The 27,104-nt window shown below is 37.9% G+C and overlaps 1 protein-coding gene across 6 annotated transcripts in view; it reads left to right on the top strand.

The window, feature by feature from the left end:
- Positions 1 to 27,104, top strand: part of LOC106059610 (isocitrate dehydrogenase [NAD] subunit beta, mitochondrial-like) — a 53,496-nt gene that overhangs the window by 11,639 nt on the left and 14,753 nt on the right. For all 6 annotated transcript variants that reach the window (XM_056041034.1, XM_056041032.1, XM_056041031.1 and 3 more), the window contains 2 exons: positions 11,524 to 11,656; positions 24,186 to 24,319. In XM_056041034.1, coding sequence (XP_055897009.1) covers positions 11,524 to 11,656; positions 24,186 to 24,319 — 267 coding nt within the window. The remainder of the gene's footprint in view (positions 1 to 11,523; positions 11,657 to 24,185; positions 24,320 to 27,104) is intronic.

Below are 27,104 nucleotides of genomic sequence, written 5' to 3'. Positions count from 1 at the left end.
TGATTCGGTGGGTGGTGGTGCATTGCTGTTCTTAGTTGGTGAAGCGATTGTCTGTTAATTCTGATAATGAACAAGACTCTAGCCTAAAAATATAACTATGAACCTCAAGTTTGTAACGTTTACTTCTATACTGGCAAACTGTAAGCTATCTGACTAGAATAAAAAAAAAAGATAATAATTTTTTACAATAGTTTGGTGTTCACTAACTTTTTATGTTTATGTTGTGTTTGCAATGTATACGCTATTCTATTTATTATATATTGAGCACTGTTCGCAAAACTAGATTTAAACGTACTTAGTAGAAAGTATAAAAGCTAAGTTTTGTTTTTGTGACTCCTTGTCTTGGAACCATTTAGAACAGGGGTGGGCAAATTATGGCCTGCGGGCCACATTCGGCCCGCCGAAGTACCTTATGCGGCTTGCGAACACCTGCAGAAATCAGGTGTGCCCAAAGTATATACATATACAAATGAAATATATTAAAAATAATTCAAAATATCTCTTTAAATGATTGAAACTGTGTCATTATAAAAAGTTTCAAGTAAACGAAGATTATTCTTATTGGCTTTAGTTCAATACACTCAGTCAAAGACACAATCTCAGGCAAGTTTTTATTCACTGCTATGAAAATCTGTGTTGAGTGTTGGGTATTCTTTGAACAAGATGGCAAGGGGAACAACTGATTGAGCTCGATCTTTGAGAAAAATATATATATATATACCTGGACACTGACTAAGACATCTGAAAATTTACTTAATACTTGGGAAAGAAAAATTCTTAGGAAAATCTATGGTGCCATACAGGATGAAACAGGGTGAAGGACACGCACTAACCATGAGATATATCAATTGTATGAAGACCCACCTATAGTGATGGAAATAAAAAGAACAGACTATGTTGGGCAGGTCACCTTGAACCAATGTCAGACAATAGAGGAGCGAAAATCGTATACAGGCAAAAACCAAAAGGCAGGCGACCCAAAGGCAGACCCCGAATGCGATGGATTGACGATGTGGAGGCAGATCTGAAGCAGCTTGGGGTTAGGGCGTGGAGACGAAAGGCCCAGGAGAGATCTGAATGGAAGGATGTGCTGAAGCAGGCCAGAGCCCTCCATGGGCTGTAGCGCCACTGGGATGGATGGATGGATCCGCTTGCTTAGCATTGCCAAGGTACTGAGACGAATATAAAATCTCAAGAAAGAAATTTGTATGTTCCTTGAAGGACGTTGACTGTGACTTTGTTACTAATATTTCTAATGAAGAGTGGAAGACCAGATTTCATGTCTTTTGTAAGTTCTCTGCATAGTAAATATAAGTGCATGTTAAATCTTTTCATACAACGCTTTCCAGTTTCTCCAGGCAAGCAAGCTTTGTGATTTTCCTTTGCTGAAATTTGAAACTATTTGTAGAGAATTGGTTAAAAGGACAAGACTTATTTAGATTCCCTTAGCGTGGCATTTATAAAAGCAAATTTAAAGACGTCAAGAACCAGTTTTCAATACCATCAGCTCACCATTTAGCGCAAAAGCTGATTCAGCTCCAGACAACATAGCTCCATGCACATTATGGCATGAAAGAGAAGTTCCAGTCAATACTTCTGCTGTAATTTGACAGCAGTCACAAGGATAACAACTAGTAAGCTAGTATTACAGTTCTGGAACATAACGCATGAATGTAAACAGTTAAATACTTCAAATTTTTACATTTGTGGTGAAATGTTGAGACGTAAAAAGACAATAGCAATTTTTTTTTAAATCATAAAATTGATTTTAGAAATTGCTAACTCTTGTTGTAATTCCTCAATTGAGAGTGTGAAAAAATGAAAAGTGAATATATAATACAGTATAAATATGAATTACAAGACATTATACAGTTAGCTAGTGTATTTTTCAAGTTGTAAGTACATATGAATACATATATGCGGCCCCCCATTCCCAAAATTGTTTTAATGCGGCCCTTGATACTAAAAGGTTGCCCACCCCTGATTTAGAAGAACTGAGTAAACATTTGTATTTAAGATTCAGATCTTATTTTGACAGTGCTATGAAGTGCCAGATTGTTTGAAGAGTGATATTAACAAGACAGCTTTATTAATGTGATTTCTTATATCGTCATCAGTTCCACAGTCTTGGCTAAACTTACTTCTGTATTGAAGATGTTCTCCCCTGTAATGATTGGGTTCTCTTTTCTGTTATTAATCCTCATAGCTGCTGTTTTCTTTTTCGGTAATTAGAAGTCCTATTTTCCAGAGTCTGGTCAATTTGGCCTGAGCAGACGAAGCAGGTCTTCTAGATGTTGTGTTAGGGTCCATTGAATTTTGTTTTTGTTCCCTAGACTGTCTCTCTCATGACCTAATCCATCACCAACAAAAATATCATGGATGTAAGCATACATCCTTGTATTATATCTGTTTTAACTAGAAAGGATTGGTAAGCTTACAGTTGCTTAGTCTCTCTCATGACCTAATCCATCACCAACAAAAATATCATGGATGTAAGCATACATCCTTGTATTATATCTGTTTTAACTAGAAAGGATTGGTAAGCTTACAGTTGCGTATTTGGGAAGTTGCAGTTGGGTAGAACTAACAATTTTAAGACAAGGTACCAAAATTTTGCATATCTCAAATACTAAGAAAAATACACATTTTTAAAAACTCTTTTTCAAAAACAGTGTTTTTGGAGGACATCTAAAGAGAAACTATAAGACTACCAGAAATGAAACTTACTAAAAACTTAAATGTACCCACAAAGAACACGCTAACTTTTTTTCAGAGTTGTCAAGTAATGTTTTGATTTTATTTACTTGTGCTGAATGGTGCATTTTTATCATTTTAAGCGTATTTTGAAAAGGGAAGTAAAAAATACAAAAAATGTGCATTTCAAAAGTTCATGGTAAAAAAAAAATATAATAGCAATGCATCAAAATGCGGAGATTTATAGATCTACAAGAATAAATTATTTTAAATAATATTTTATTTCAATATTTTGTTGAACATATAAAATAACATGCAATGGTTTACTAAAACACTAAAATAACTCAAATGAGCTAAAAAAAATATGACAAGAATGTATCAATAAATACAAAATCTATACATATTTTTTACAATTTTAATCTCTTCCATTATAAAATTGAATGACATATATTTATTGACTAAAATTTCTATAATGTGTATTGCAAACTAATAATAGAAAAAAAAAACATTCAATTTATAGATTTATTTACATTTTTAGACATAATGAGCTACAAAGCCATTTACTCAATCCTATTTTATTATCTCTTGAATCTTGGAACTCTATTAGCTGATAAACTCTTCTGAACAATAATTTATGGCACATCCACTGTCTAAACAAAAAAGTTTGCATAGAAGTATAAAATATAACTGTTATTAATCAGGCTACTGAATTAAATCATAAAAACATCACTCACATATATATTTGTCAACAATTATATGTTCAATCAGCATGGAAAGTAGCTAATTTACACTGATAGGGTTGCAAGAACTTGAAATGTAGCACAAAGTTTAAACTTTTTTTTTTAATTCATAAATTGTTATCCAAAAGTAGCTCCTTCAAAGTATATCTGAATATATTTAACATAAAAATATTCACTAAAAGTTTATGTGCTGTTAATACAATCTCAGCCATCAAGCTGTTAGAAGTTTGCCTAACAAATATAGAGAAACAATTGTATTTATAATCTTGTATCAAGCAAGTATCAATGACAATTTAAGCAAAATTTATGATTCATTTATAGTTACCTACTTTCCATATGTTCTTCACAATTAAAGATTTCATTTTGATTTTAGCTTTCAACACATTGGGTTAGTCAACTTTTTCTTTCAACATGATTTACCCTAAAGACTTAACTGTAGCTTGGCAATTTTAGATGTAAATGTTTCAAAAAAATTTTTCTTAAGAAATTAGTAATTTAAAAAAAAAATAGTTTGTGCACCTTTAACTAATTTTTGAAAGATAATACAATAGTTAGGTCCCAAAGATTATCATTTATTATTACAGGGTTCGTAGCGCTCCTAAAAACTCCTAAAATCTCCTAAAAAATGAAAAGTCTCCTAAAATCCTAAAATTCTCCTAAAAATTGCCGAAAGTCTCCTAAAATTTTGTTCACTCTCCTAAAATTTTCACCCAATATTTAAAAAAAATATAATTTGGTTATTTCTTGCTAAAAATGCGGGGGAAAAACAACAACAGCGTAACCAGGCATTCAGATCGCATGACCTTACGGGCTGGCTGTGTTAATGAGCTGACCAGTGACGCGTCTACACCGCCTTTCACCCACGTGTGAAGCGCGACCTCGTGATTGAAGATGGCCTTGGCTCAAGCATTTCACCTGGCAGTATTTTTCTGAAGTCAGCGTAGAAATGTTTGTTTCCATTTATTGTTACCACTAAAGACGCGCTAGATCTAGTCTGTAGTGACTATTGTCTATTATTAGAGCAATTACCAGACTAATTTGTAGGCTTCACCCCTCCGGGCCCTCCCTCACCTAAAATCTTCTTCTTGTAAGTGTAAGAGTGACTTCGCGTGGAAAGTCGGTAAATCTTCTAGATCTAGCTAGTATCTAATAATAGTATCTAGATTTAGATTTAAGTTAGATCTAGTGAAGATAATTCGCACCTAACATGAAAAATCAGTGAATTTTAGTCAATTTAATGATCTCGATACATCTAATGTCTAGATTACTCTAGAAATACGCTAGATTCTAGATTTACGCTAAATCACTTAGAATCTAGTGGAGATAATTAGCACAAAGAAGTGAAAAGACTCTAGATCTACGGTACATCCTGTGAAGATAATTCGCATACTGCCGCGAAAAGTCCGCAAATTTAGTGACTTAGATGGTACATCCTGTGAAGATAATTCGCATACTGCCGCGAAAAGTCCGCAAATTTAGTGACTTAGATCTAGACTCTAGATCTACGGTACATCCTGTGAAGATAATTCGCATACTGCCGCGAAAAGTCCGCAAATTTTAGTGACTTAGATCTAGACTCTAGATCTACGGTATATCCAGTGAAGATAATTCGCATACTGCCGCGAAAAGTCCGCAAATTTTAGTGACTTAGATCTAGACTCTAGATTTACTCGAAATCACTAGAATCTAGTGAAGATAATTCTCACACAGCCGTGAAAAGTCCGCAAAATTTAGTGACTTAGAGTTAAAGTCCGCGAATTGTAGCGAATTAGCATTAGAGTCTAGATCTTCTGTAAATTTAGTGAAGATAATATTCACACAGCAGTGAAAAGTCCGCGACTTTTCTTGACTTTGATCTAGACTCTAGATTTATGCTAAATCACTAGAATATATATAGTGAAGATATTTCTCTCACAGCCCTGAAAAGTCCGCGAATTTTAGTGACTTAGATCTAGAGTCTAGATCTACTGTAAATTCAGTGAAGATAATTCTCTCACAGCCTTGAGAAAATCTGCGCATTTTAGTGACTTAGATCAATAGTCTAGATCCACTGTAGATTTAACGAAAATATTTCGCATGCAACTGTGACGTAAAAATTATTTCACTCGTAAAAGCCAGGGAAACTATATGGTTGAAAAAGATTCTGCTAGGAAAAAAAAAAACGCGAATAGATCTAATCCCCCCCCCCATCCAAAAGCCATTTTTTAGTAAGCAAATGTCAACTAAACATTCAAATAGACCTATATTGCCCTATATATTACTGGCTCTGTTTATGAGAAGGATTTAAGTTAGCTAATAAAAGAATAAAACATTACCTCAAATGCACACCATGACTCTAGTATCTATAAGATACAAATAGGAACTAATAATGTACATTTCCATCACAAAGAATACACATTATGAAGGCATCTCTAAGAATGTTTCTTATTTTAAAAAAATGGAAAAGCAACCATTTGTAATGTTTTTAAATAAATCTTTGAAAAAAAAATGGTTGTTTGAGGTTTTGGGATGACAGTCAAGTTGTTACTTGATTAAAAGATAACTTTCATTACATTTTCTGTGGACACATCACAGCTGATAACATTGTTTCTGTGTCATATTGGCAAGATATTTATTATTTTAAAAATCAAATAACAATAATTGATTTGATAAATGCTTAGTTTTGTGTATGTTTTACTATGTATCACACAAACGAATAGGAAATACACACACACACACATCATACATTTCATCCTTAAAAAACCTCCTAAAATCTCCTAAAATTTTGTCATGGAAAAGTGCTACTAACCCTGTTATTAGAAAATGCTATCATCAGTATTATGTAAGGTATTAATAATTAGTATAATTTGTTAAATTTCTTTCAAAAATATCAAATTTACATAAAAAAATTTTTACTCAGTTTAAAATTGTCAACATCAGTGAAAACCTAATAACTAAATACATGGGCGTAGACGGTGGGGTGTGTGTGTGTTCAAACCCCCCCCCCCCCCCTGCAAAGGGGGGATCGGAATTTAGTGACTGATTTTTTGCTTTGATTTTGTTTATTTTAGGTGAGATTTTAACACTAAACCATCACTTGCCCCAGCACAACCAAGGGGGTTTTGAGTTTAAAACCCCCTACCAGGGTTTTTTTGCAGTTAAATCCCCCTCTTCTATAAAAAAAAATGCAATCCCCAAATTCCAAGAGCACAGTTAAGGAAGATTTTGATTTTAAACCCCCCTCCAAAATTTACAATAAACTCTTCAATATAAAAAAGCAAATAACACACTCAAAATTTTATGAGCATAGCCAAAGGGGTTTTGAGTTTACCCTCCCCCCTCTTCAGTAGGGTTTGAAGCTAAAAAATACCTCTTATAAAAAAAAAGCAAATTACGCACTCAAAATGTTATGAGCTTAGCTAAATGGGTTTTGACTCAGTTTTGAGTTAAACTCCCCCCCCCCCCCCCCCAGCAGGGTTTGTATAAAAACAAAGCAAATTATACTCAAAATGTTATGAGTGTAGTCAAAGGGGTTTTGAGTTTAAACTCCCCTCCAGTGGAGTTTGAAGCTAAAAAATACCTCTTCAATATAAAAAAAAAGCAAATTACTAACTCTAAAATCTATGAGCGTAGCCAAAGGGGTTTTGAGTTTAAACCCCCCGCAAGCGGGGTTGAAGCTAAAAAATACATCTTCAATGTAAGAAAAAAAGCAAATTACGCACTCAAAATGCTATGAGCATTGCCAAAAGGGGTTTTGAGTTTAAACCCCCATTCAGAGGGGTTTGATGCTAAAAAATACCTCTTCAATGTAAAAAAAAAAGCAAATTACACACTAAAATTATTTGTACGTAGCCAATTCAATTGGGGATTTTGAGATTTAACCCCTCTCCTACAGATGGCTTTTTTTTTAAAGTTTAAAACTCGTTCAGATGGTTTTGAGTTTAAAATCCCCCTAAAGAGCGTTTTGAGGTGGAAAAACCTCTATCTTCAATATTATTCTAAAGCAAACTACAGTCACTAAATTCTATTACCGTAGCTAAATGGGGTTTTGAATTGAAAAAAAAAATTCCAGAGATTTATTAGTTTAAAACCCCCAACAGATTCCAAGAGTGTATTCAAGAGAGGTTACACATTTCTACCAGTGGCGGGGCTCCATTAATAAAGTGCAGTGAATAGTCATCTGCCGAAATTGAAAAACACTAAAGGTGGCTCAACAAAGATGGCTAAGACAGATTTTAGGAGTCAGTTATAGAGATTGGGTCTAAATCAAGGAAATCATATGCCGAACTGGGAGTCGACCCCTTAGTAAGATTCTGACAGAGTGTTGCATGAGGTTTGCAGGACATGTTCTCTGACAAAATGAATTACGCATAAGAAGAGTTGCGATGACATCCTAGTACAACTTGGCTCCACACATTCATTGAGGTCCTCAGAGCAGGTGGGAAGAGGCTTCAGTCATTACCAGTGACAGATTTTTGTGGAAATACCTTGACGGCAAATGCGCTGAACGGCGCGGGAGGGTCTAAGGCAGTAAGAATAGCTCATTAGTTTTTTTTTAAATAAAACTTTTTAATATCAGGAAAATGCACTGTAGATACCTCAGAATATGCATTTTGTTGGCTTTCAATACCAGAAATAGTGCTTGGCGGCGGGGCTCCTAGCGCTCTCCCAGACCCACTTGCAGGGAATCTACAATTTTCCCACTAACTCCAGGAAAAACCTATTCTAGGGCACACATAAATAGATATAAAAGAAGAGAGAGAGAACCCCCCCCCCCCCCCCCCCTGAAAAAAATCCTGGCTACGCCCATGACTAAATATCCACAACACCACCAAAGATTAAATGTTATATGTTAATTGTTATGAAATTGAAAATGGATTACAATGCTGTTATGAACTACATGCTCAAGGCTTTTTCTATAAATTTGTCAAATATTTTAACAAAAATATTTTGCTTAGGGAATGTTTTTTTTTTTTTTTTTTTATATATTTGCACAAGCTATTAACCCACATTCTAATTTAGATGGGCAAGGTCAGTAGTCTAAATATAATACCTATTGACTTACTTCATTGATGATAAAAGAAAATATGATCTTTTATTGCAATATAAAGCTTACATAAGTAGATCCTAATCTATATCTTTCTAGTTATTTAAATTTCTTTTATTAGACCTGTCTGAGTATAAGAGTTTTATTCTTGAAATGGCAATATTTTTTAATTTAAAAAACACAGTTTGTAAATAGTGACTATATGCAATGCTGACTAAGTCCAGGTTAAAACCCACATTTCTTGCTGAAACAAATCTGAAATTGTTCTGTTTTAGTGCCTAGATCTACCTCTATCAAGATCTAGATGATGTAGAGACAGCTAAATTAGGTCTAGGTTTAACTTTAGCTGGGGTTAATCAGCTGATAAACTTCATCATTACTAGACCTAGGTCTAGATCTAGAAATTAATTCACTAGACTCTATATCATCAGATTTAGAATCAATATCACCATCAGACAAAACAAAATCACTGTCATCTGAATTATTTTCAATTAACAAATTCTCTAACTTCCTCATCAAAGAAATATTTAGATCTACAAAGTTTAGATGGCCCTTGTTGAGGCTCCTTGTTAAAAAACATGCACACAGAAAAACAAATGTAGTCTCTTTAAAAACTTCATACCAAATAAAAACATGTTGAATGAAGGAAATTCTGGATGTTTAGCAAAGAGAAACTATTCTAGATAAAAAATTAAGCAATAAAAAAACTTGAACCGGAGAAATAGAAAAAGAAAATTAAAATCACTGATGATTTCACTATTGATCCTACTTCTTGCCCATTTTAAATCGTTTAGTGCATTTTTCCGTATTCAAAGAGTTAATGAACTGAGTTCAGCTGATATCTTTGCTAGCAAGCTACTTGATATTGCCAGGAAAGTTGTAGCCCTGACCTCTGCAAATCCAAAACGGCCTAGCAAACCATGGTTTGACACAGTTTGCAAAAGTGCTATTGGCTAGGATATCACAGAAAATATCATTAATGATATCCAGCTGATATCTTTGTTAGCAAGCTACTTGATATTGCCAGGAAAGTTGTACCCCTGACCTATACAAATCCAAAACAACTTAGCAAACCATGGTTTGACAGCTTGCAAAAGTGCTATTGGTGATAGGAAAAAACAACTGGCTGCATTTATAAAGAAATAAATCTAGCTATTCAGGATAGCTAGAGCGAAGGCTGGACAAACCATACTGTCAGCCTGAGGTATTCCTGGAGAAATTCTATGTGACCTGGATGCCAAAACTTCTGCTAGAGCGATTTGGAAGTCAGTAAGGTGGATCAGAGAGAAAGAATCAAATGCAATATGGCATTTGAAAAAAACAAGGACAAATTGTTACGTCCCCCAGAGATATTGCTGACTGCCATGCATCCTCAATAGCAGATAAATCATCCACTGCACACTACACGCCAGAATTCCAAAAGTCAAAATCAGGGAGGAGAGACACCCCACTGATTTCAGATCAGAGAACAATGAAGACTACAATAAACCATTCTCGCTGGACAATCACATAACACATTGCCAGGAGAAGATGAAATCCACTATCAGTTCCTCAAGCATCTTCAATGAACCTTCATTGGCAATCTGCTAAAAATCTATAACTGTGTATGGCAAACAGGCGCTTTCACAAACAGCTGCTTTCCCAAACAGCTGGATGAAAGCCACAGTTATACCAATGCCTAAACTGGTAAGAGGGGTCTGACCCAGCTTACTGTGATAGTAAGTGTATGTGTTTTGAGTGGCTGGTAGTGCAGTGTGTGTGCCTGTGTATGAAATGACCAGTGGACCTTGAGTGTACATGGTTGAGTGAACAGCAGTGTGTCAGGACTGTATGTTAAAGGAGGTCAGTTTAGAGAACAAGTGGCTGGAGTAAAGAACATAAATAGAGACTAATAAAATCATTGTGTTTCTTGAAACTCATGTTGTTTTAGTGTGTCTATTACACTTACTATCGCACAATAGCACTAACAAGCTGCATCTGGAAAACCATGGGAAGGATGATAAATAATAGGTTGGTCTGGTTCCTTGAGAGAAATAAAATAATGTCTAACTACCAGTGCGGATTATGTCAGGGGTGGACAACAACTAACCACCTGGTAAGGCTGGAATCTTTCATCAGGAATGCATTAATTAGACGAGAACATCTAGTAACTGTATTTTTCGATATAAAAAAGGCCTATGATACAACCTGGAAACATGGTATTCTACATGACCTGGAGTTTATGGTAGGACTGCCTCGAGAATTCCTAATCTGGTAAAATGAAACTAAGAAGAATAAGAATTAGAAAAGATAGATGCATATATAAAAGGTCAAAATTCATTTATTTGTAATTAAATGATTAGTATAAATAAATATTTGAAGAACTTAATTTCAAACTGATGTAGATAGATATTAAAGGCTTGATGATTGTCGCTTGAGCCTGTTACACTTTTGCAATTTAGTACTAATTTTTTAATTAAATTGTTCTTATTTGCAGACCAGAGTCTACTTAGTTAATACATAATTTCCATAAGAAACAAATGTTAACAATCAGTAGATTCAATTGATAGTTGTAAAAATGTAAAAGTATTAGATCTAACAACAATAGTATTAGTAGAATAAATCATGTGGAACAAATCCAGAGAATAGCAGTAAGCTTAATTACTCACAAATATTCTTAGAGTAATTCTAGAACTTCAATAAATTTAATAAATTTGAAAAGTAAACTCAAGCAATAAATTTACAGGCGATTGTGGAAAGCATTAGTTGGAAGAAAATCATACATCTTAAAATGTTCCCCAGACAGAATTCTAGATCAAGTTTCTCCCATCTCTATCTCAACTTGAGCCTGATGAGAATTCAGATTGATTGATGTGGCCAGATTGCTAGAAAAGGTCACAAAGTCCAGGAAAATACAAAGAAATACCTTTCACTTTCCCTGACCTTAAAATAAATCTAAGTTTTCAAACTTTATGAAATATAATATATATAACACAAAAAAATTTTGATAAAATGACAGATTTTTGCTTTCATATTACTTAATTCACATTTAATTTTATTCACATGACTTACTTTTTTTTTCAGAAGAGAACTTGACCTTTTTGCAAATGTTGTTTTGGTCAGGAGTATACCAGGCTTTCAAACAAGACATAACAATTTAGATTTTATCATCATTCGTGAACAGACTGAGGGAGAATATAGTGCTCTGGAACATGAGGTATGTAAACATAAAGCTTATCTTGTTTATAATGAAACTATTTAAAATAACGGAAATCTGATTTTTTTTTTTAAGGAAAAACCTTAGTTCAATTGTGCTACATCAAACATTCTACTTCTATTTTTCTTTTTATAACTTTTAAGTATAGCTAAATACAAATTTGATACTAACAAACTAAACAGCAAAATAAAATTCTTAAAAACCCAATACGGATGTGGAGAACAGATGGAAAGATATGACTATGTATACCTGTGACTAGAAGCGTACTAAGCTTGGTGAGGAGGCCAAAACCACCACTCACATTCAGAACTAGGACCGCCAGAGTATGTAAAGGCAGGATGCCTACGAATTCCAGTGAGGTCCTACATACCTAACCCCATGAGGTGCTTTAAGTGCCTGGGTTGTAAACATAGCGCAACTGTCTGCAAGAGGAACACTGTGTGTGCCAGATACTGATGGGCAAAAGTTAACTAAAAAGTTAGAAACTATTAGTTTAACTATAAAAAATTATTTAACTTTTCAACATGTAGCGGTTGTAAGGCACATCCCTGTTTTCTGATCATGTGTTATCAACAACTTTGATTATTAAAAAATGATGCAGTTAACAACTATTTAGTCAGTCTGCATTTGAAGAGGGTAAAGTAGAAGTTATGGGAGTCAATATGTGCACTTGAAAGTAGCAGTATTATAAATGATGTTTTAAATATTTTGCCAAAAGCTTCTAAGCAGTATTATGAATTGGGTTGTTCAGATTTTTTTTTCTCTCACATTTGGTGTTTAATTTCTGATAAGTGTGTTAGGTCAATATTTAGTGGTTTTAATCAATTCATTTGCAGCAAACAATAATTTATGAACTGCAGGAACATCAAGTAGGCCTACACCCTTTTTATAGCTTAAACCTTAGATGAAGTTGAAGCATATAATAGATTCTAGTATTTAGACATTATTGAGGTCTAGGTCTAAATTTACAGTTAGGCCTATATAGATCTACAAGCATTAGGATAACCAACTCTAGAAAAAAAACATCTTATTCCACTTCCTCCCTGTCCAAAAAGTCAGTAGACTTAGTGGTAGACTTTGTCCGGCTGATTTTAACCTGGTCAGATAGACGTCCACATGTAGGCCTCATGTGCTGTACATGTGTAAGTCGATGTTACTACAAGACTACCCTGTGTTTTTTTCATCGCAAGTTATGCAATAATGTTTGCTTAATGTCAAGTGGTTAGACAAGAAAATAACACACTGGCATGGTTAGTCAAGCATGTACATCTTTCTTTACAATAAAATAGTTACACACCCTCCCTGCCCAAATAGTAAATAGACCGTGTTTCTGACTAATTTCAACAACCTGGTCAGATAGATGTACACATGTAGGCGGCCTAGTGTACTGTAGTGTGCAGTCCATAATGATAAGACCACGTTTTTTCCTTGCACGTTTTAACAGTTTTGCGATAGTGTTTTATGTTGTGTGGTCAGACAAGAAAATAACACATTGGCATGGTTAGTGAACCATGTACTTAACAATGAAATAGTTACACAAGTCAAATGTTTCATAAAACTCCAACAATTTTGTTTCTATTTTTTGGGAACTAGAAATGTGAAATTCTAAATTTCTATAATTTATTTAATGAGATTTTAAACTCAACCGGTATAGGTAAGATTTTCCGTTATATAAGTTAATATAATTTTAAAAATAAAAGTATCATTCTTTTCTAAAGGTTTTAATTCAAGGCTAAAATACAAGGACGCATATTTATTTAGACATCTTTTTTTTTTTCTTCAAATTTTAGTGTGCAATAATGTTATATGTAAGAAACATCTTTCTTATTACTGATTTTATTATCATTATTCTACAATGTTAAATGATTGAACTGTAGGCATACAGTCAAATGATTAGTTAGGTCTAGATCAGTGGTCTTCTATCGGCGGTAAGGGGGCGCTGGGCATAAAGGTGGAAAGAAGAAACTAAAGGTGCACTGAAACAAAACAAAACAAATAAAAAAAAAAACTTTTACATTAAAGCTGGCAAACTACATATAGACAAGTTATAATTAGTTTGCTTCTAATTTAAGAACAGAAATAACGTTAGAAATTGAGTTCGGGAATCCCATTTTCTATTTTAAATTCTTACTCTTTTGATGAAATGGGAGAGTATCTAGTGTCCTTAGATCTTGCGCGCATAAACGTTCATGATTTGATAAACTAACTAGGTAATACGCCTTTTAGATTATAGTTTATTTTATCTACATGTTAATATATTGAAATGTAAATGTTAATTGAAAAAAACGTTAAAGCTAACATTCAAATAGAAAGATTTTACTTTTTTTTAAAACAAAACAACATTGACAAAGTGTTGTTATGAAAACTCACTGGTATGTAATGGAAAATTGCTAAGAGTTTTAGTGAATTGCCACTAGATAAAAATTATTCCAATGTTCTACTTTGAATGACAGCATTTTCAGATGAGGTTATGAAACCAAGTTGGCTTCACGAACATATAGCAATATCCAATAATAATTTAAGAATATTCATGAACAATTATGAAAATCTAGTTATAAAACAATATTAAAAACAAAAACCGGCAACACAGGATATGTTTTAGTGGCCTCTTAGAAAAATGCATAGCTTTTTTTAAGTCTTATGATATTGTTTGAAAATTCAAAATAATTTAAGAATATTCATGAACAATTATAAAAATCTAAAATTATAAAAACTAATTAAAAAAAAAAAAGAAACATGTTACACAAAAAGTTAGTGATGAAATATTATTTCAAAATTGTCTAGCTATGTAACTTATGATGACATGTAGGGAACCATCAGTGGTTGGACAGTGGCTTCATAAATAATGTAGAATAAAGAACAGATCTATTCACTATTCACATTGTGAGTTATGATACACAGGCAACATCTTAATAAAGTTTAGGCCGCAATTTCATTTCTATTTGAATCTAATTTATAAAAATTGTTAATAAAATACAAACCATGCCGAAAATGACCGAAAATAATCTCATCTTTCAACAGTTTTGTGAAACCAATAATGAAAAAGATGTTAGACTCTTGTTGTAAACTGAAGTTCGCTGGATTTCGAAAGGGGTTTGTTATTGCATAGGTCAAAGAGCGGTGGCTGGAGTGTCAATCAGGGAGCTGCTGTATCAGACACATACCCGATGCAGCAGCTGACTGAGTATAGCACCTGTGTAGCTCTGGCAGGCTCATTCTGTCCCCTCGATGGCGGGTGGGGAGCACAGGTGCCAAATTACTACTTACGTACAAAAAGCTGTACTACCTGGCCATCATTTTTGGTGGTCTGGTGCACAGAGGAGGGGAAAAGCCTGACAAAGATGAGCCCTTTTATCATCTACAAGGGACTTAAGTCAGTAGTGGGAGAGCCCAAGAGTGTATCAAAGCTGCATAAGTCATCAGAACTTCTTGTAGATGTCGATAGTAAGATACACTCTGATGGGCTTCTACGATGCAGAAGAATCTGTGATCTCCATGGGGAAGTCATGCTACACAAGAGTCTGATCACCATCAGAGGTGTAATCAGCTCTAGAGACCTGCTGGAATGTTCTTAGAAGGAAATAATGGAGGGCATTGAAGGAGTCACCCATGCCCGGCCCATTACCAGGTGCAGGGATGTTGAGGAGGTCAAAACCGCCACTATTATCCTCACATTCGGAACTAGGACACCACCAGAGTATGTGAAGGCAGGATACCTACGAGTTGGCAACTCCTCTTCTGACACTTATGACCAGGAAATGGGTGTACCCCAGGGCAGCATTCTCTCAGTGACCCTATTTAACATAAAAATAAACAGCATTATAAATGATCTGTCCCCTGGCATAGAGTGCTCTCTGTATGTTGATGACTTTGTCATTCTTACATATAGCAAAAACAACTTTAGAAAGAAAATTACAACTAAGTTTAACCCCATGAGGTGCTTCAAGTGCCAGGGTTATGGACACAGTGCGGCAGTCTGCAAGAGGAACACTGTGTGTGCCAGATGTGCTGGAGAGGGTCATGAGGAAAAGGGCTGCACAGCCCAGTCGAAATGCCCAAACTTACTGTCACGCTGGCCACTCAGCCTACTCCAAGGACTGCCCTGTGTGGAAACAGGAGGTTGCCGTGCAGGAGTAAAAGGCAAGAAATGGATGTCCCTTCAGCCAGGCGAAATCAGCTGTATTGGCCCTACCCAAGGGTCAATTCAGCTTGACAAAGACCTACGCCCAGGCTGTTGCTAAGATAGGAAGATCCATAGCCACACAGACGGACACATTGACCCCACCACCCCCTCCTCCTCCAACTCAGAAGAAAACACCGCCAAAGAACACACTTCCGAAGAGACAAGAAAGCCCTGTTGTCATGCTAAAAAACAGGTTCTCTGTACTCGCTGATGAGAGCATGGAGACTGGACAGCATGTCAAAACCATCACTCCGGGAGAACCCGGAGACATCATGTCTGACACAGGTTCTCCTCAGAGAACCCAGCCAGACACCCCAACCTCTACTGAATTAGAGGTTGACCATCTCACTAAGGGGAGAAATCAAAGTGGAGAGGATGCCTGAGGTTAGGGAGGAGGAAATAACCTCCGCTCTAACCAGAGGGATCTCCCCTCTCCAGAGAGAAAGACCTCCCCCAAAAGGGGGTTGTCCTCCTCTCCATCCAAACATAAGAATAAAAATACCAAGGTCACTGAAATAAAGGGAAACCGCTCCGGAGGCCTCCCAAGGCCTAATAGTTCCAAGTAGATCATTTAGAATAAGCCATGGATTCCAGAATGGTACAGTGGAACTGTAGAAGCCTCAAGGCCAATTATGAGGAAATGCAGCTACAGATGGACTCGACTCCTGTAGCTGTCTGCTTACAGGAAACATTTCTGAAAGATAGCATCAGGTTTCGAAGCTACAGTGCCTACAGCTAGAATGTTGAGGATGTAGAGAGAGCATCAGGCAGAGTCTGTATCCTTGTGAAGGACAGATTTCCCCATGAGAGGGTAGAACTACAGACCACACTACAGGCTGTAGCAGCTAGGATAACCCTTCACAAGGTTATCACTTGCTGCAGATTTCAATGCCCATAACACTATGTGGGGATCCAGCAATACTGACACAAGAGGTCATATGCTGGAGGATATCTTCCTCCAACATGATTTATGCATACTTAATGATGCATCACCGACCTACTTGCACCCAGGAACTGGATCTCTCACGTGCATTGATCTCACTGTATGCGTCCCCAGACTTCTGGATGACTTTCAATGGTCAGTAAGCAATGATCTACAGCAGGGGTGGGCAAATTACGGCTGCGGAAACCAAAATAAATCATGTGTGCCCACACATTACACATATAAAAATGCAAAAACATTAAAAATAAATAATTGTAAATATCTATAGATTGATGCTTATCACTTATAATGAAGAGGCTAAAAAAACATTATCTCTAAACATCCTTCTAAAAGTTTAAAGTAAACGAAGATTATATTTAATATCAATATTTCGATAAATTCAGTAAAAGACATAAGCCCAGGCCAGTATTTATTCAATGCTTTGAAGAATTGTGTTGAAAAGTTGGGTTGGCTTGTACAATATGGAAAGGGTAACAAATAATGCAGCTTTGACTGAGAAAAACAGCCTTTTTAATAAAATAAAGAAAATATCCCAACCATAAACTATTAACTCGAAAGTTTACACAAAGCTACATTGAATTCATATAAATTATGACATCATATGAAATTCGGTCAAATGTTGCTCATAGGACCGTCCCTGGGCATTGACCAAGTATGCAGCTTCCCAGGTCCACGATTGTTGGGGGCCTCACACAGGATATACAATTTAATACTACAGAAGGAATAGCGAAACTTGAACTCCATGTTAGTGTTCGAAGTACACTAGGTTTTTAATTCAATACTTTTAGTTTTGTCACCTTATTTTGTATTTTTCTATTTTATTCGGGGCCACCAAAAACACTTTGCCTATGGCCTCCAATTATCCAAGGCTGGCCTCAACTGGCAGTTCAGAAAAGTATGTGAAGATTTGGAATTAAAACATCCAGATGTTCGGTAACACAGTAGTATCCGCTGGCCAATCATTAAATCAATATGGAAAAACAAGGAAGAAATTGTTAGGTTCCTTGATGGACATTGACTGTGACCCTTTCCTAATATTTCTAATGAAGAGTTGAAAACAGACTTCATGTTTATCATCGGAAGCATTGCAATTTGTTGTTTGCACATGAAATGTATGTGCATCTTAAATCTTTTTAAACAAAGATATTCCATTTCTTGAGGCCAGCAAGCAAAATTATTAAGGCTTTATCATTTTACATTGGCTGAAAGGTGAAACTATTTCTAGTGAAATCGTTGAAAAGTACAAGACTTATTTGGATTCCTTGATTGTGGAATTTTTAAGCAAATTTTAAGACGTCAAGAACTTGAAACCAGTTTTCAATACCCCCAGCTCACCATTTAAAGCAGAAGCTGATATAACTCCAGATGACATACCTCCAAACAAATTATGACCTGACATAGAAGTTCCAGTCAGTTCCTTCGCGGGAGCTTCATGGGTGCCAGAAGCTGTATATCCACACTTTAAGAAACTTATACTTTCACATTTTATGGAACCACATTCATCTTTGAACAAGATTTTCTTTTTGTTTGAAAATTATCAAGTGTTAGAATAGGTCGATGATTATTGAAGGTAATTTGACAGTAGTCGAAAGAAAAACAACTAGTAAGCTAGTTCCGTGGTTCCGGAACATTATGCAAAAGAGTAAACAGTTATATACTTCAAGTACTACTATACATTCGTGGTGAAATGTTGGATGTAAATAGACAATAGCAAAATAAAATAAAAATAATTCGTAAAGTTAGTTTAAAAAATTGCTAACTCTTATATATATATATATATATATTGTTATAAACCTGGTGGTGGCACAGATGGGGGTAGTGGTGTGAGTGTAGTCAGCCGACGCAAATCGCCCCAGGCCAGCGCTAGACGAGCGGTCAACCATGACGAGTTACGATGGTCAGCCGAGTCAAGTGTCAACAGGACGGTTCGGGAAGGATCGCCGTCGTGAACAGAGCTCAGGGGCGTCACGAGGGATGTAGTCATGTGACGAAGCTAGAAACGTTGTGCGGTGTTCCGTCCGGTTCTAGAAGGCCAGTATATAAAGAGCGGAGGTGTCCAGTCAAGACGGTTCACGGCAGGGGTTTAGAACACGGTCGACTACAGCACAGTTCAACGGTGTGGCTCTGTACGGAGCATTACGACGGTTCAGTGAGGAGTACTGTAAAGTACAGTTGAGTAGACTGGCGTCTTGATCTTGGTCTGTGATCGAGTCCAACACAACGAGCCCAGTGTGTGAAGTCAGTCCTGAACTGTTGAACCCAGTGCAAGCCCGAAATGAGACGGAGAGGCCAGTGCAAGAGTTGATAGGGCAGTACGGTGTTATCGGAGAGATATTTGTACAGTGTATGTGTTGCCAATTGTACAGTATTGGCTGTTATTTATTCAACTATTAAAGTGTTACGTTACTCTGGAGCCCTGAGTTGTCAAGTTCTTTACGTTGGTGGTGTATGGTGCAGTTTGCAGAGAGCCTGGATAGTGAGATTCGTAACAATATATATACATATATATGCGGCCCGCCAAGTCCTCAAAATTTGTTAATGCGGCCCTCTGTTGAAAAATGTTGCCCACCCCTGATCTACAGGGAATTGATCACTTTCCAATCATCATTGCTAACAATCTCCTTTCATTGGGACGGCCTCAGCGGTGGAAGCTGAATAAAGCTGATTGGGAAAAATTTTTTTAAAAGATGCTCAGAGGATATCACAGACAATATTTTAAATGAACAGAGCCCAGCTGATACCTTTGCTAGCAATCTACTTGGTATAGCCAGGAAAGTTGTACCCTTAACCCCTGCAAATCCAAAATGGCCTAGCAAACCATGGTTTGATACAGCTTGCAAAAGTGCTATTGGCAATAGGAAAAAACGACTGGCTGCATTTATAAAGAATCCTTCTCAGGAAAACCTAAAGCTATTTAGGATAGCTAGAGCAAAGGCTAGATAAACCTTACGGTCAGCCAAAAGGAATTCCTGGAGGAATTTTGTCACCAGTCTGGATGCCAAAACTTCTGCTAGAGCGGTTTGGAAGGCAGTAAGGCGAATCAAAGGGAAAGAATCAAATGCAATAGAGCATTTGAAAAACCAAGGACAAACTGTTATGTCCCCCAGAGAAATAGCTGACTGTCTTGCATCCTAAATAGCAGATAAATCATCCACTGCACACTACACGCCAGAGTTCCAAAAAGTCAAAATCAGGGAGGAAAGACACCCCATCGATTTCAGATCTGAGAACAACAAAGATTATAACAAACCGTTCTCGCTTGAGGAACTGAAGGACTCGCTGGACAAATCACATGACACAGGGCCAGGAGAAGATGAAATCCATTATCAGTTCCTCAAGCATCTTCCTGAACCCTCATTGGCAACCCTGCTAAAAATCTATAACTGTGTATTGCAAACAGGCGCTTTCCCAAACAGCTGGAGGAAAGCCACAGTTATACCGATACCCAAACTGGGAGGAGATGGGTCTGACCCAGCTAACTATCGACCAATAGCACTAACAAGCTGCATCTTCAAAACCATAGAAAGAATGATAAACAATAGGCTGGTCTGGTATATCACCCGTAATATAAGAGGCAATCAGCGCCGCAGATAACATCCGCCGAGCTATTGGAGCTGTCGTTTTCATGCAGTGGGCGCCTTCACATTGCGGCGTGAGGGGCAATGAAACGGCAGACGCCCTCGCAAGGGAGGGTGCTTTGGCAGCCACACACCTCGAAGCACCAAGCACGTACTTACAAGCAACGGCACAAATCCGAGCACTTATTCATGAGAAGTGGTTAAAAGTCCTGGGAAGAATCCGACAGAGCACGTGGTGTCTGGCAGCGCATGCGTCACCCAGATCGCGACGATCCATGGTGGCGACTGAGGAGGTCAGAGCAGTCAATAGTTGCGCAGTGCAGGAGGGAACACTGTCCTATTGGGGCATACTTTGCCCGGTTCCGCACTAACTTTGACTCCCGATGCCGTCACTGTGGATAGAGCGTCGAAACAGTGTCGCATGTCTTGTACGAGTGTCCCTAGCTCCGCGAGCTAAGGGGGGGACTTGCCTGTGCAGTCACTCGACTTGTATGGTAGCTATGAGGCACTACGCCAGACGGCTAAGTTTCTTGCCAGAGCACTACGGGAGGACTAGTCCTTCCTGCTCTGATTTTTCAATAGGAGTTCATCTCAGGTACCTTCAGAGAAATAAAGTAATCTCCAACTATCAGTGCGGATTCCGGCAGGGGCGGACAACAACTGACCACTTGGTAAGACTGGAAGCTTTCATCAGAAATGCACTGCTAAGACGAGAACATCTAGTAGTTGTATTTTTCGACATAGAAAAGGCCTATGATACAACATGGAAACATGGCATTCTACGTGACCTGGAGCTTATGGGGCTTAAGGGACACCTTCCCTGCTTTGTGAGGGAATTCCTCAAAGACCGGAAATTTCAGGTTCGAGTGGCAACTCCTCTTCTGACACTTATGACCAGGAAATGGGTGTACCCCAGGGCAGCATTCTCTCAGTGACCCTATTTAACATAAAAATAAACAGCATTATAAATGCTCTGTCCCCTGGCATAGAGTGCTCTCTGTATGTTGATGACTTTGTCATTCTTACATATGGCAAAAACATGAACACTTTAGAAAGAAAATTACAACTAAGTTTAAATAAAATTCAAAATTAGGCAAACAATAATGGTTTTAAATTTTCAGACTCCAAAACAGCATGCATTTTTGTAATTTAAGAGGAATCCACCCAGACCCTGAACTATTTATACACAAAAAGAAGATCCCTGTCATGAAAACTACAAAATTTTTAGGCCTTACCCTAGATTCCAAATTTCATGTTCTCCCCCGCATTAAGGAACTTAGGAAAAAAATGCCAAAGGTCATTAAACATACTTAGAGTACTCAGTCATACGGACTGTGGGGCTGACAGAGATACCTTGCTGCTGCTATATCAGAGTCTAATCCGATCAAAATTGGACTACGGATGCATAATATATGGAGCAGCAAGGAAGTCTTATCTAAAAATACTGGAACCAATACAAAAAGCTGCCCTGCGTCTCTGTCTCGGCACTAACCCTGCATCCAACTCTATAATTAACCTTACAGAAGTAGAACTATACAATCGAAGGCCTAACGTCATACAGCCATTGGGCCTCTGAATGAGAGAATCCATTCAAAATTTAACTCCACCCATTGACCAAATCTCTAAAATAGAAACCCCACAGAATCCTCCTTGGCTAATGAATAAACCCAAATTAAATTTATCCCTCCTTAATTTCAAAAAAGAAAATACAGACCCAAGCATACTACAAGTCCACTTTAGGGAACTGCAGGAGTGCTATGGAGATTGTGGCACCATCTACACTGACGGATCCAAAATGGAGGGAAATGTCGCGTGTGCCTGCTCCTTTGGAACAAAACAATCTCCTGTAGACTCCCTGATGGCTGCTCCATCTTTACGGCTGAATTACATGCAATATCGCTTGCACTTATGGCCGTCAAAGCATCAGAAAGGAGGAAATTTATAATCTGCTCCGACTCCAAATCTTCATTGCAAGCTTTGGGGTGGATGAAGACTGACATTCCATTGGTACATAAGAGCCTGAAGCTGTTGGACCAAATAACAGCCGACCATAGGGATGTCACCTTCATTTGGGTCCCCTCCCATGTGGGCATTGAGGGAAACGAAGCCGCAGACAGAGAAGCAAAGAGAGCCCTAAATCAAGCAGTGTCAGGAACTCAAATTCCCTGCTCGGACCTGAGACAAAGTATTGCCTCTGCCACCTATCGATAGTGGCAGGACCGATGGGAGGATGAGACTCACAATAAACTCAGGCAGATTGTGTCGGATGTCAGGTGGCGGCCAACATCCAAGTGTCTGACAAGGCGTGGTAGCACGACCATGTCCAGACTTAGGATTGGCCACACCTACATCACGCACTCTTTTGTGCTGAAGAGAGAGGAGCCCCCACTTTGTGAGTACTGTGATTCTTGCCTCACCATGGAACATATCCTCATTGATTGCCCCAGATACCAGGATGTTAGGGAGAAATTGTTTAGAGCACACAACTTAAAAACACTATTTGATAATGTTGACCCTGGGAAGGTACTGGGCTTTGTCTGGGAGGTGGTGTTGTCTAACAAGATCTGATTTATGAATTGTGAACATATAATATTTACATAAGATTTTTACCAAATTATTAAATTTTTACTACCTTTACTATTTTAACTGAACAGACCTTGTTTTTAGTGATTTAACTGTATAGAATTTAGCCCTTGTTATATAAAGGGAGAGTGATCCTTAAAGGATTACGGGCACTATATGGCCTAAATTGTGCCGATGTGCCATAAACTTAAAACTCACTGTCTGGTTTAGGAATTATTTGTGTTGTTAACTAGCTGTACGCAATTAAGGTCCTGTGGTTCACCTTGACAAGAACATCACTCACACACAGTCGTACATAGAGTAACCAACTATGTTTAAATAACAAAAAAAAAATGAATTTAATTGTATGAAACTGATATATGTGTATGTACAATGAGAATGATAAATAGAAAATATATATATTAGATATAGATATAATATATATATATAAAGATATTTTTCAATATTTTAATTTAAGCACCTTTGCTACTGCTATCAACTTGTCACCCTGGTTTCATAGTCCACCAGACTCTGACTGACTGGTGTCACCAAACTGCCAACCTCGGTAATAGTAAAGTTAGACCTCAGATGATCGCCAATTTGACAATGACACTGAAAACTGTAATATATATTTCTGAGACGGCAAGTGACGCCCACACTAGCATAGACTCGAGCCAGTATATACAACTCCAACACTGGCACCCTATAAACGAAATAAACACAAAACTTAACTTCTACTCTAAAACTAGAAATAGTGACAACCTCATACAACACACAATAAGAGATATCACAAATGAATAACTCACCCTAAACAGGGGTCCAAAAATCCTACTGAATAATAAGTCCAAGAAAACTAGTACAGACTATAGATATAATAACCTTTTATGGACCAACACACCGTCCGTTTCAACCAAACTCTGAGGGTGAACTGCCTCATGACAAAGAGTGACCAATAGATGTCATTGTACTTAGTGACGTAGCAAAACAATTCAAAACACAAATACAAGGCACTCTCGCCCTGTACAAGTACTACGAGTAGAGGAAATAAAAAACAGAGTTAGGATAACTATGCGACACTCACCATCGATAAAGCTAAATGACAGTCCAGTGCGCAAACCACACAACCAGGCAGCCATCTTGATCTAGATAGGGAAAGTAATCTTTGAGAGATTATGGGCATGACATGGCCTAAATTGTGCCTATGTGACCAAAAAAAAACAAAATATCAATCAAACTAAATTACTTTTTGCTTTATATTTTCAGTCAGTGAAAGGTGTCATTGAAAGTTTAAAAATAGTGACAAGAAAAAACTCCATGCGTATTGCCAAATTTGCTTTTGATTATGCCATGAGACATGGACGTAATAAAGTTACTGCAGTCCATAAAGCAAATATCATGTAAGTTATTCTAAAATACTTTCCTTATGGTGATAATTTGGAAATTGGTAAGTATTTGAGCAGGTGCCTATCCGAAGATAAGTTACTACAAACATAGTTCTTTGGCTCTAAGTTCCTCTAGACCTGAGGCCCAAATGGCCAGCTCTTTGTCAACTGGTTGTTCACGCTGAGCTACCAGCTAGAGGATCAATTAGGGAGCTGCTGTATTGGACACATGCCTGATGCAGCAGCAGACTGGGTATAGTACCTGTGTAGCCCTGGTGAGCCCATTCTATACATCTGAGTGGTTTCTCTCCTTGTTTGACTCTGTGACAGGTGGGAGCACAGGTGTCAAACAACAATAATTGTCTGTGGATAGTAAAAAGACAACCACAGAACTACTTGCCCCAGATTTATGTCTGGTCAAGAAGCAGAGACTAGAAGAAAAAAGAGGAGGCCATAAGAAGTTGTGCTACCTGGTTATCATTTCTGGTGCAGTGCATAGAGGAGGGGAAAAGTTACACAAAGATGAGCCCTTTTCTCATCTACAAGGGACTTAAGCCCAAAAGCTTATCTAAGCTGCACAAAAACATCTGAACTTCTCATAGAAGTTGATGGGCTTTTATGATGTACTCTGTGATCTCCATGTGGAAGTCATGCCACACAAGAGTCTGAACACCAGCAGAGGTGTAATCAGCTCTAGAGACCTAATGGAATGTTCCAAGAAGAAAAAGTGGAGGAATTGAAGGAGTCACCCATGCCCAGTGCGTTAACAGGCGTAGGGACAGTGAGGAAATCAAAAACGCCACTATTATCCTCACATTCGAAACTAGGACACCGCCAGAGTCTGTTAAGGCAGGATAGGTACGAGTTCCAGTGAGGCATTACATACCTAACCCCATGAGGTGCTTTAAGTGCCTGGGTTATGGACACGGCGCAGCAGTCTGCAAGAAGAACACTGTGTGTGCCAGATGTGCTGGGGAGGGTCATGATGACAAGAGCCGCAAAGCCCAGTTCAATGCCCAAACTGTCACGCTGGCCACTCAGCCTACTCCAAGGACTGCCATGTATGGAAAAAGGAGGTTGCCGTGCAGGAGTACAAGACAAGAAATGGCAAAGTCGGCTGTATTGGCCCTACCCAAGGGTATATACAGCTTGACAAAGTCCTACTCCCAGTCTGTGGTTAAGATTGGAAAGTCCATAGCAACACAGTCGGGCACATCGACCCTACCACCCCCTCCTTTTGCAACTCAGAAGATAACACCACCACAAAGTACACCTCCAAAGCAGAATGAAAGCGCTCTTGTGAAAGTCATGTTAAAGAAAATATTCTCTGTGCGCGCTGTTGAGGGCATGGAGACTGTAGCAGCTTGAGAAGATTATCACTCCGGGAGAATCTGCAGACAACACTCCAGAGAAAAAGAATTCCCCCAAAAGGGGTTGTCCTCCTCTCCATCCAAACCTAATTCTAAAAACACAAAGGTCACTGGAGTAAAATGAAACCCCTCTGGGGGCCTTTGAAGGCCTAATAGCTCCAAGTAGGTCATTTATAATAAGCAATGGATTCCAGTATTTTGCAGTGGAATTGTAGAGGCCTCAGGGCAAATTATGAGGAAATGCAGTTACATGTATCTCCTGTAGCTGTCTGCCTAAAATTCCTTGCCATTTAGTGTGGGCTGGGTGTTTCCTCAGGCTTTTTTTTTTAAAATATATAATCCCCGCATTTTAAGGAAGTTTTCGGTCTTGTCGATATTCTCCAATACTGACATAAAAGGAACATCTGGGTCTAAAGACTGTAACCGGAATATCCATTGGACAAGGTGGGGTTGGCCAATGGTCCATTTTCCGCAATCCACAGAGCTCTCCAAATGAAACTATTCTGCAGTAGACAGCTTAAGGTGGACTGTACCCTGGGTATGCCCTGTGGAATCGTCACATCCTGAATCCAGGCCCCTTCACGATATCACATTCACCAGATCCAGAGAAAAACTTCATGATGGGTTTATATCCAGTAGAAGAGAGTAGTGAGACATAGACCTCCGTCTGGAGTAGTGCAATCCAGACCATCATCAAAAAGCACCTAGAGGGGGGGAAGGTCCACTATTATTCACTTGGTGAAATGCAAGTGGAAAGGCAGTGGGGTTATTTATTACTCTTGGTCATTTCCAAGCTCCGATACCCACACAGAGGAGTATCGCCACAAAATGGAGGTTTGGAGTCAGAGTTTTCCTTCTCCTAGATGGGTTGCGTTATCAACACGAAGCTAAACTGGTTTTGAGGCAGTGCTGAACAACACAGTCTGCAAAAGAGCTCACAGCTCAGCAGCAATAAAGCTGGCTAGAAGAAGAAGAAGCTGTCTGCCTACAGGAAACATTTCTGAAAAACTCAGATAGTATTAGTTTCCACAGTTACAGCACATACAGCAGGACTGTTGAAGATGTGGAGAGATCATCAGGTGGAGTCTGTATTCTTGTGAAGGACAGCTTCACCCATGAGAGGGTAGAACTCCAAACCACACTATAGGCCGTAGCAGTTAGGATAACTCTACTCAAGGCTGTCACTTGCTGCAGCTTATATCTACTTCCAGGTGCTCCATTGAATCCAACAGAAATTGAGAACCTAATAGAACAGCTCCCTCAGCTCTATATAATCCTTGGAGACTTCAATGTCCAAAACACTATGTGGGGATCCATCAATACTGACACAAGAGGTCGTATGCTGGAGGATATCAACCTCCAACATGATTTATGCATACTTAATGATGCATCACTGACCTACTTGCATCTAGGAACATCTCACTTGCATT

This window comes from Biomphalaria glabrata, chromosome 9 (assembly GCF_947242115.1).
Source record: "Biomphalaria glabrata chromosome 9, xgBioGlab47.1, whole genome shotgun sequence".
Classification (NCBI taxonomy): domain Eukaryota; kingdom Metazoa; phylum Mollusca; class Gastropoda; family Planorbidae; genus Biomphalaria; species Biomphalaria glabrata.
This window is presented reverse-complemented; position numbering and strand designations above follow the sequence as displayed.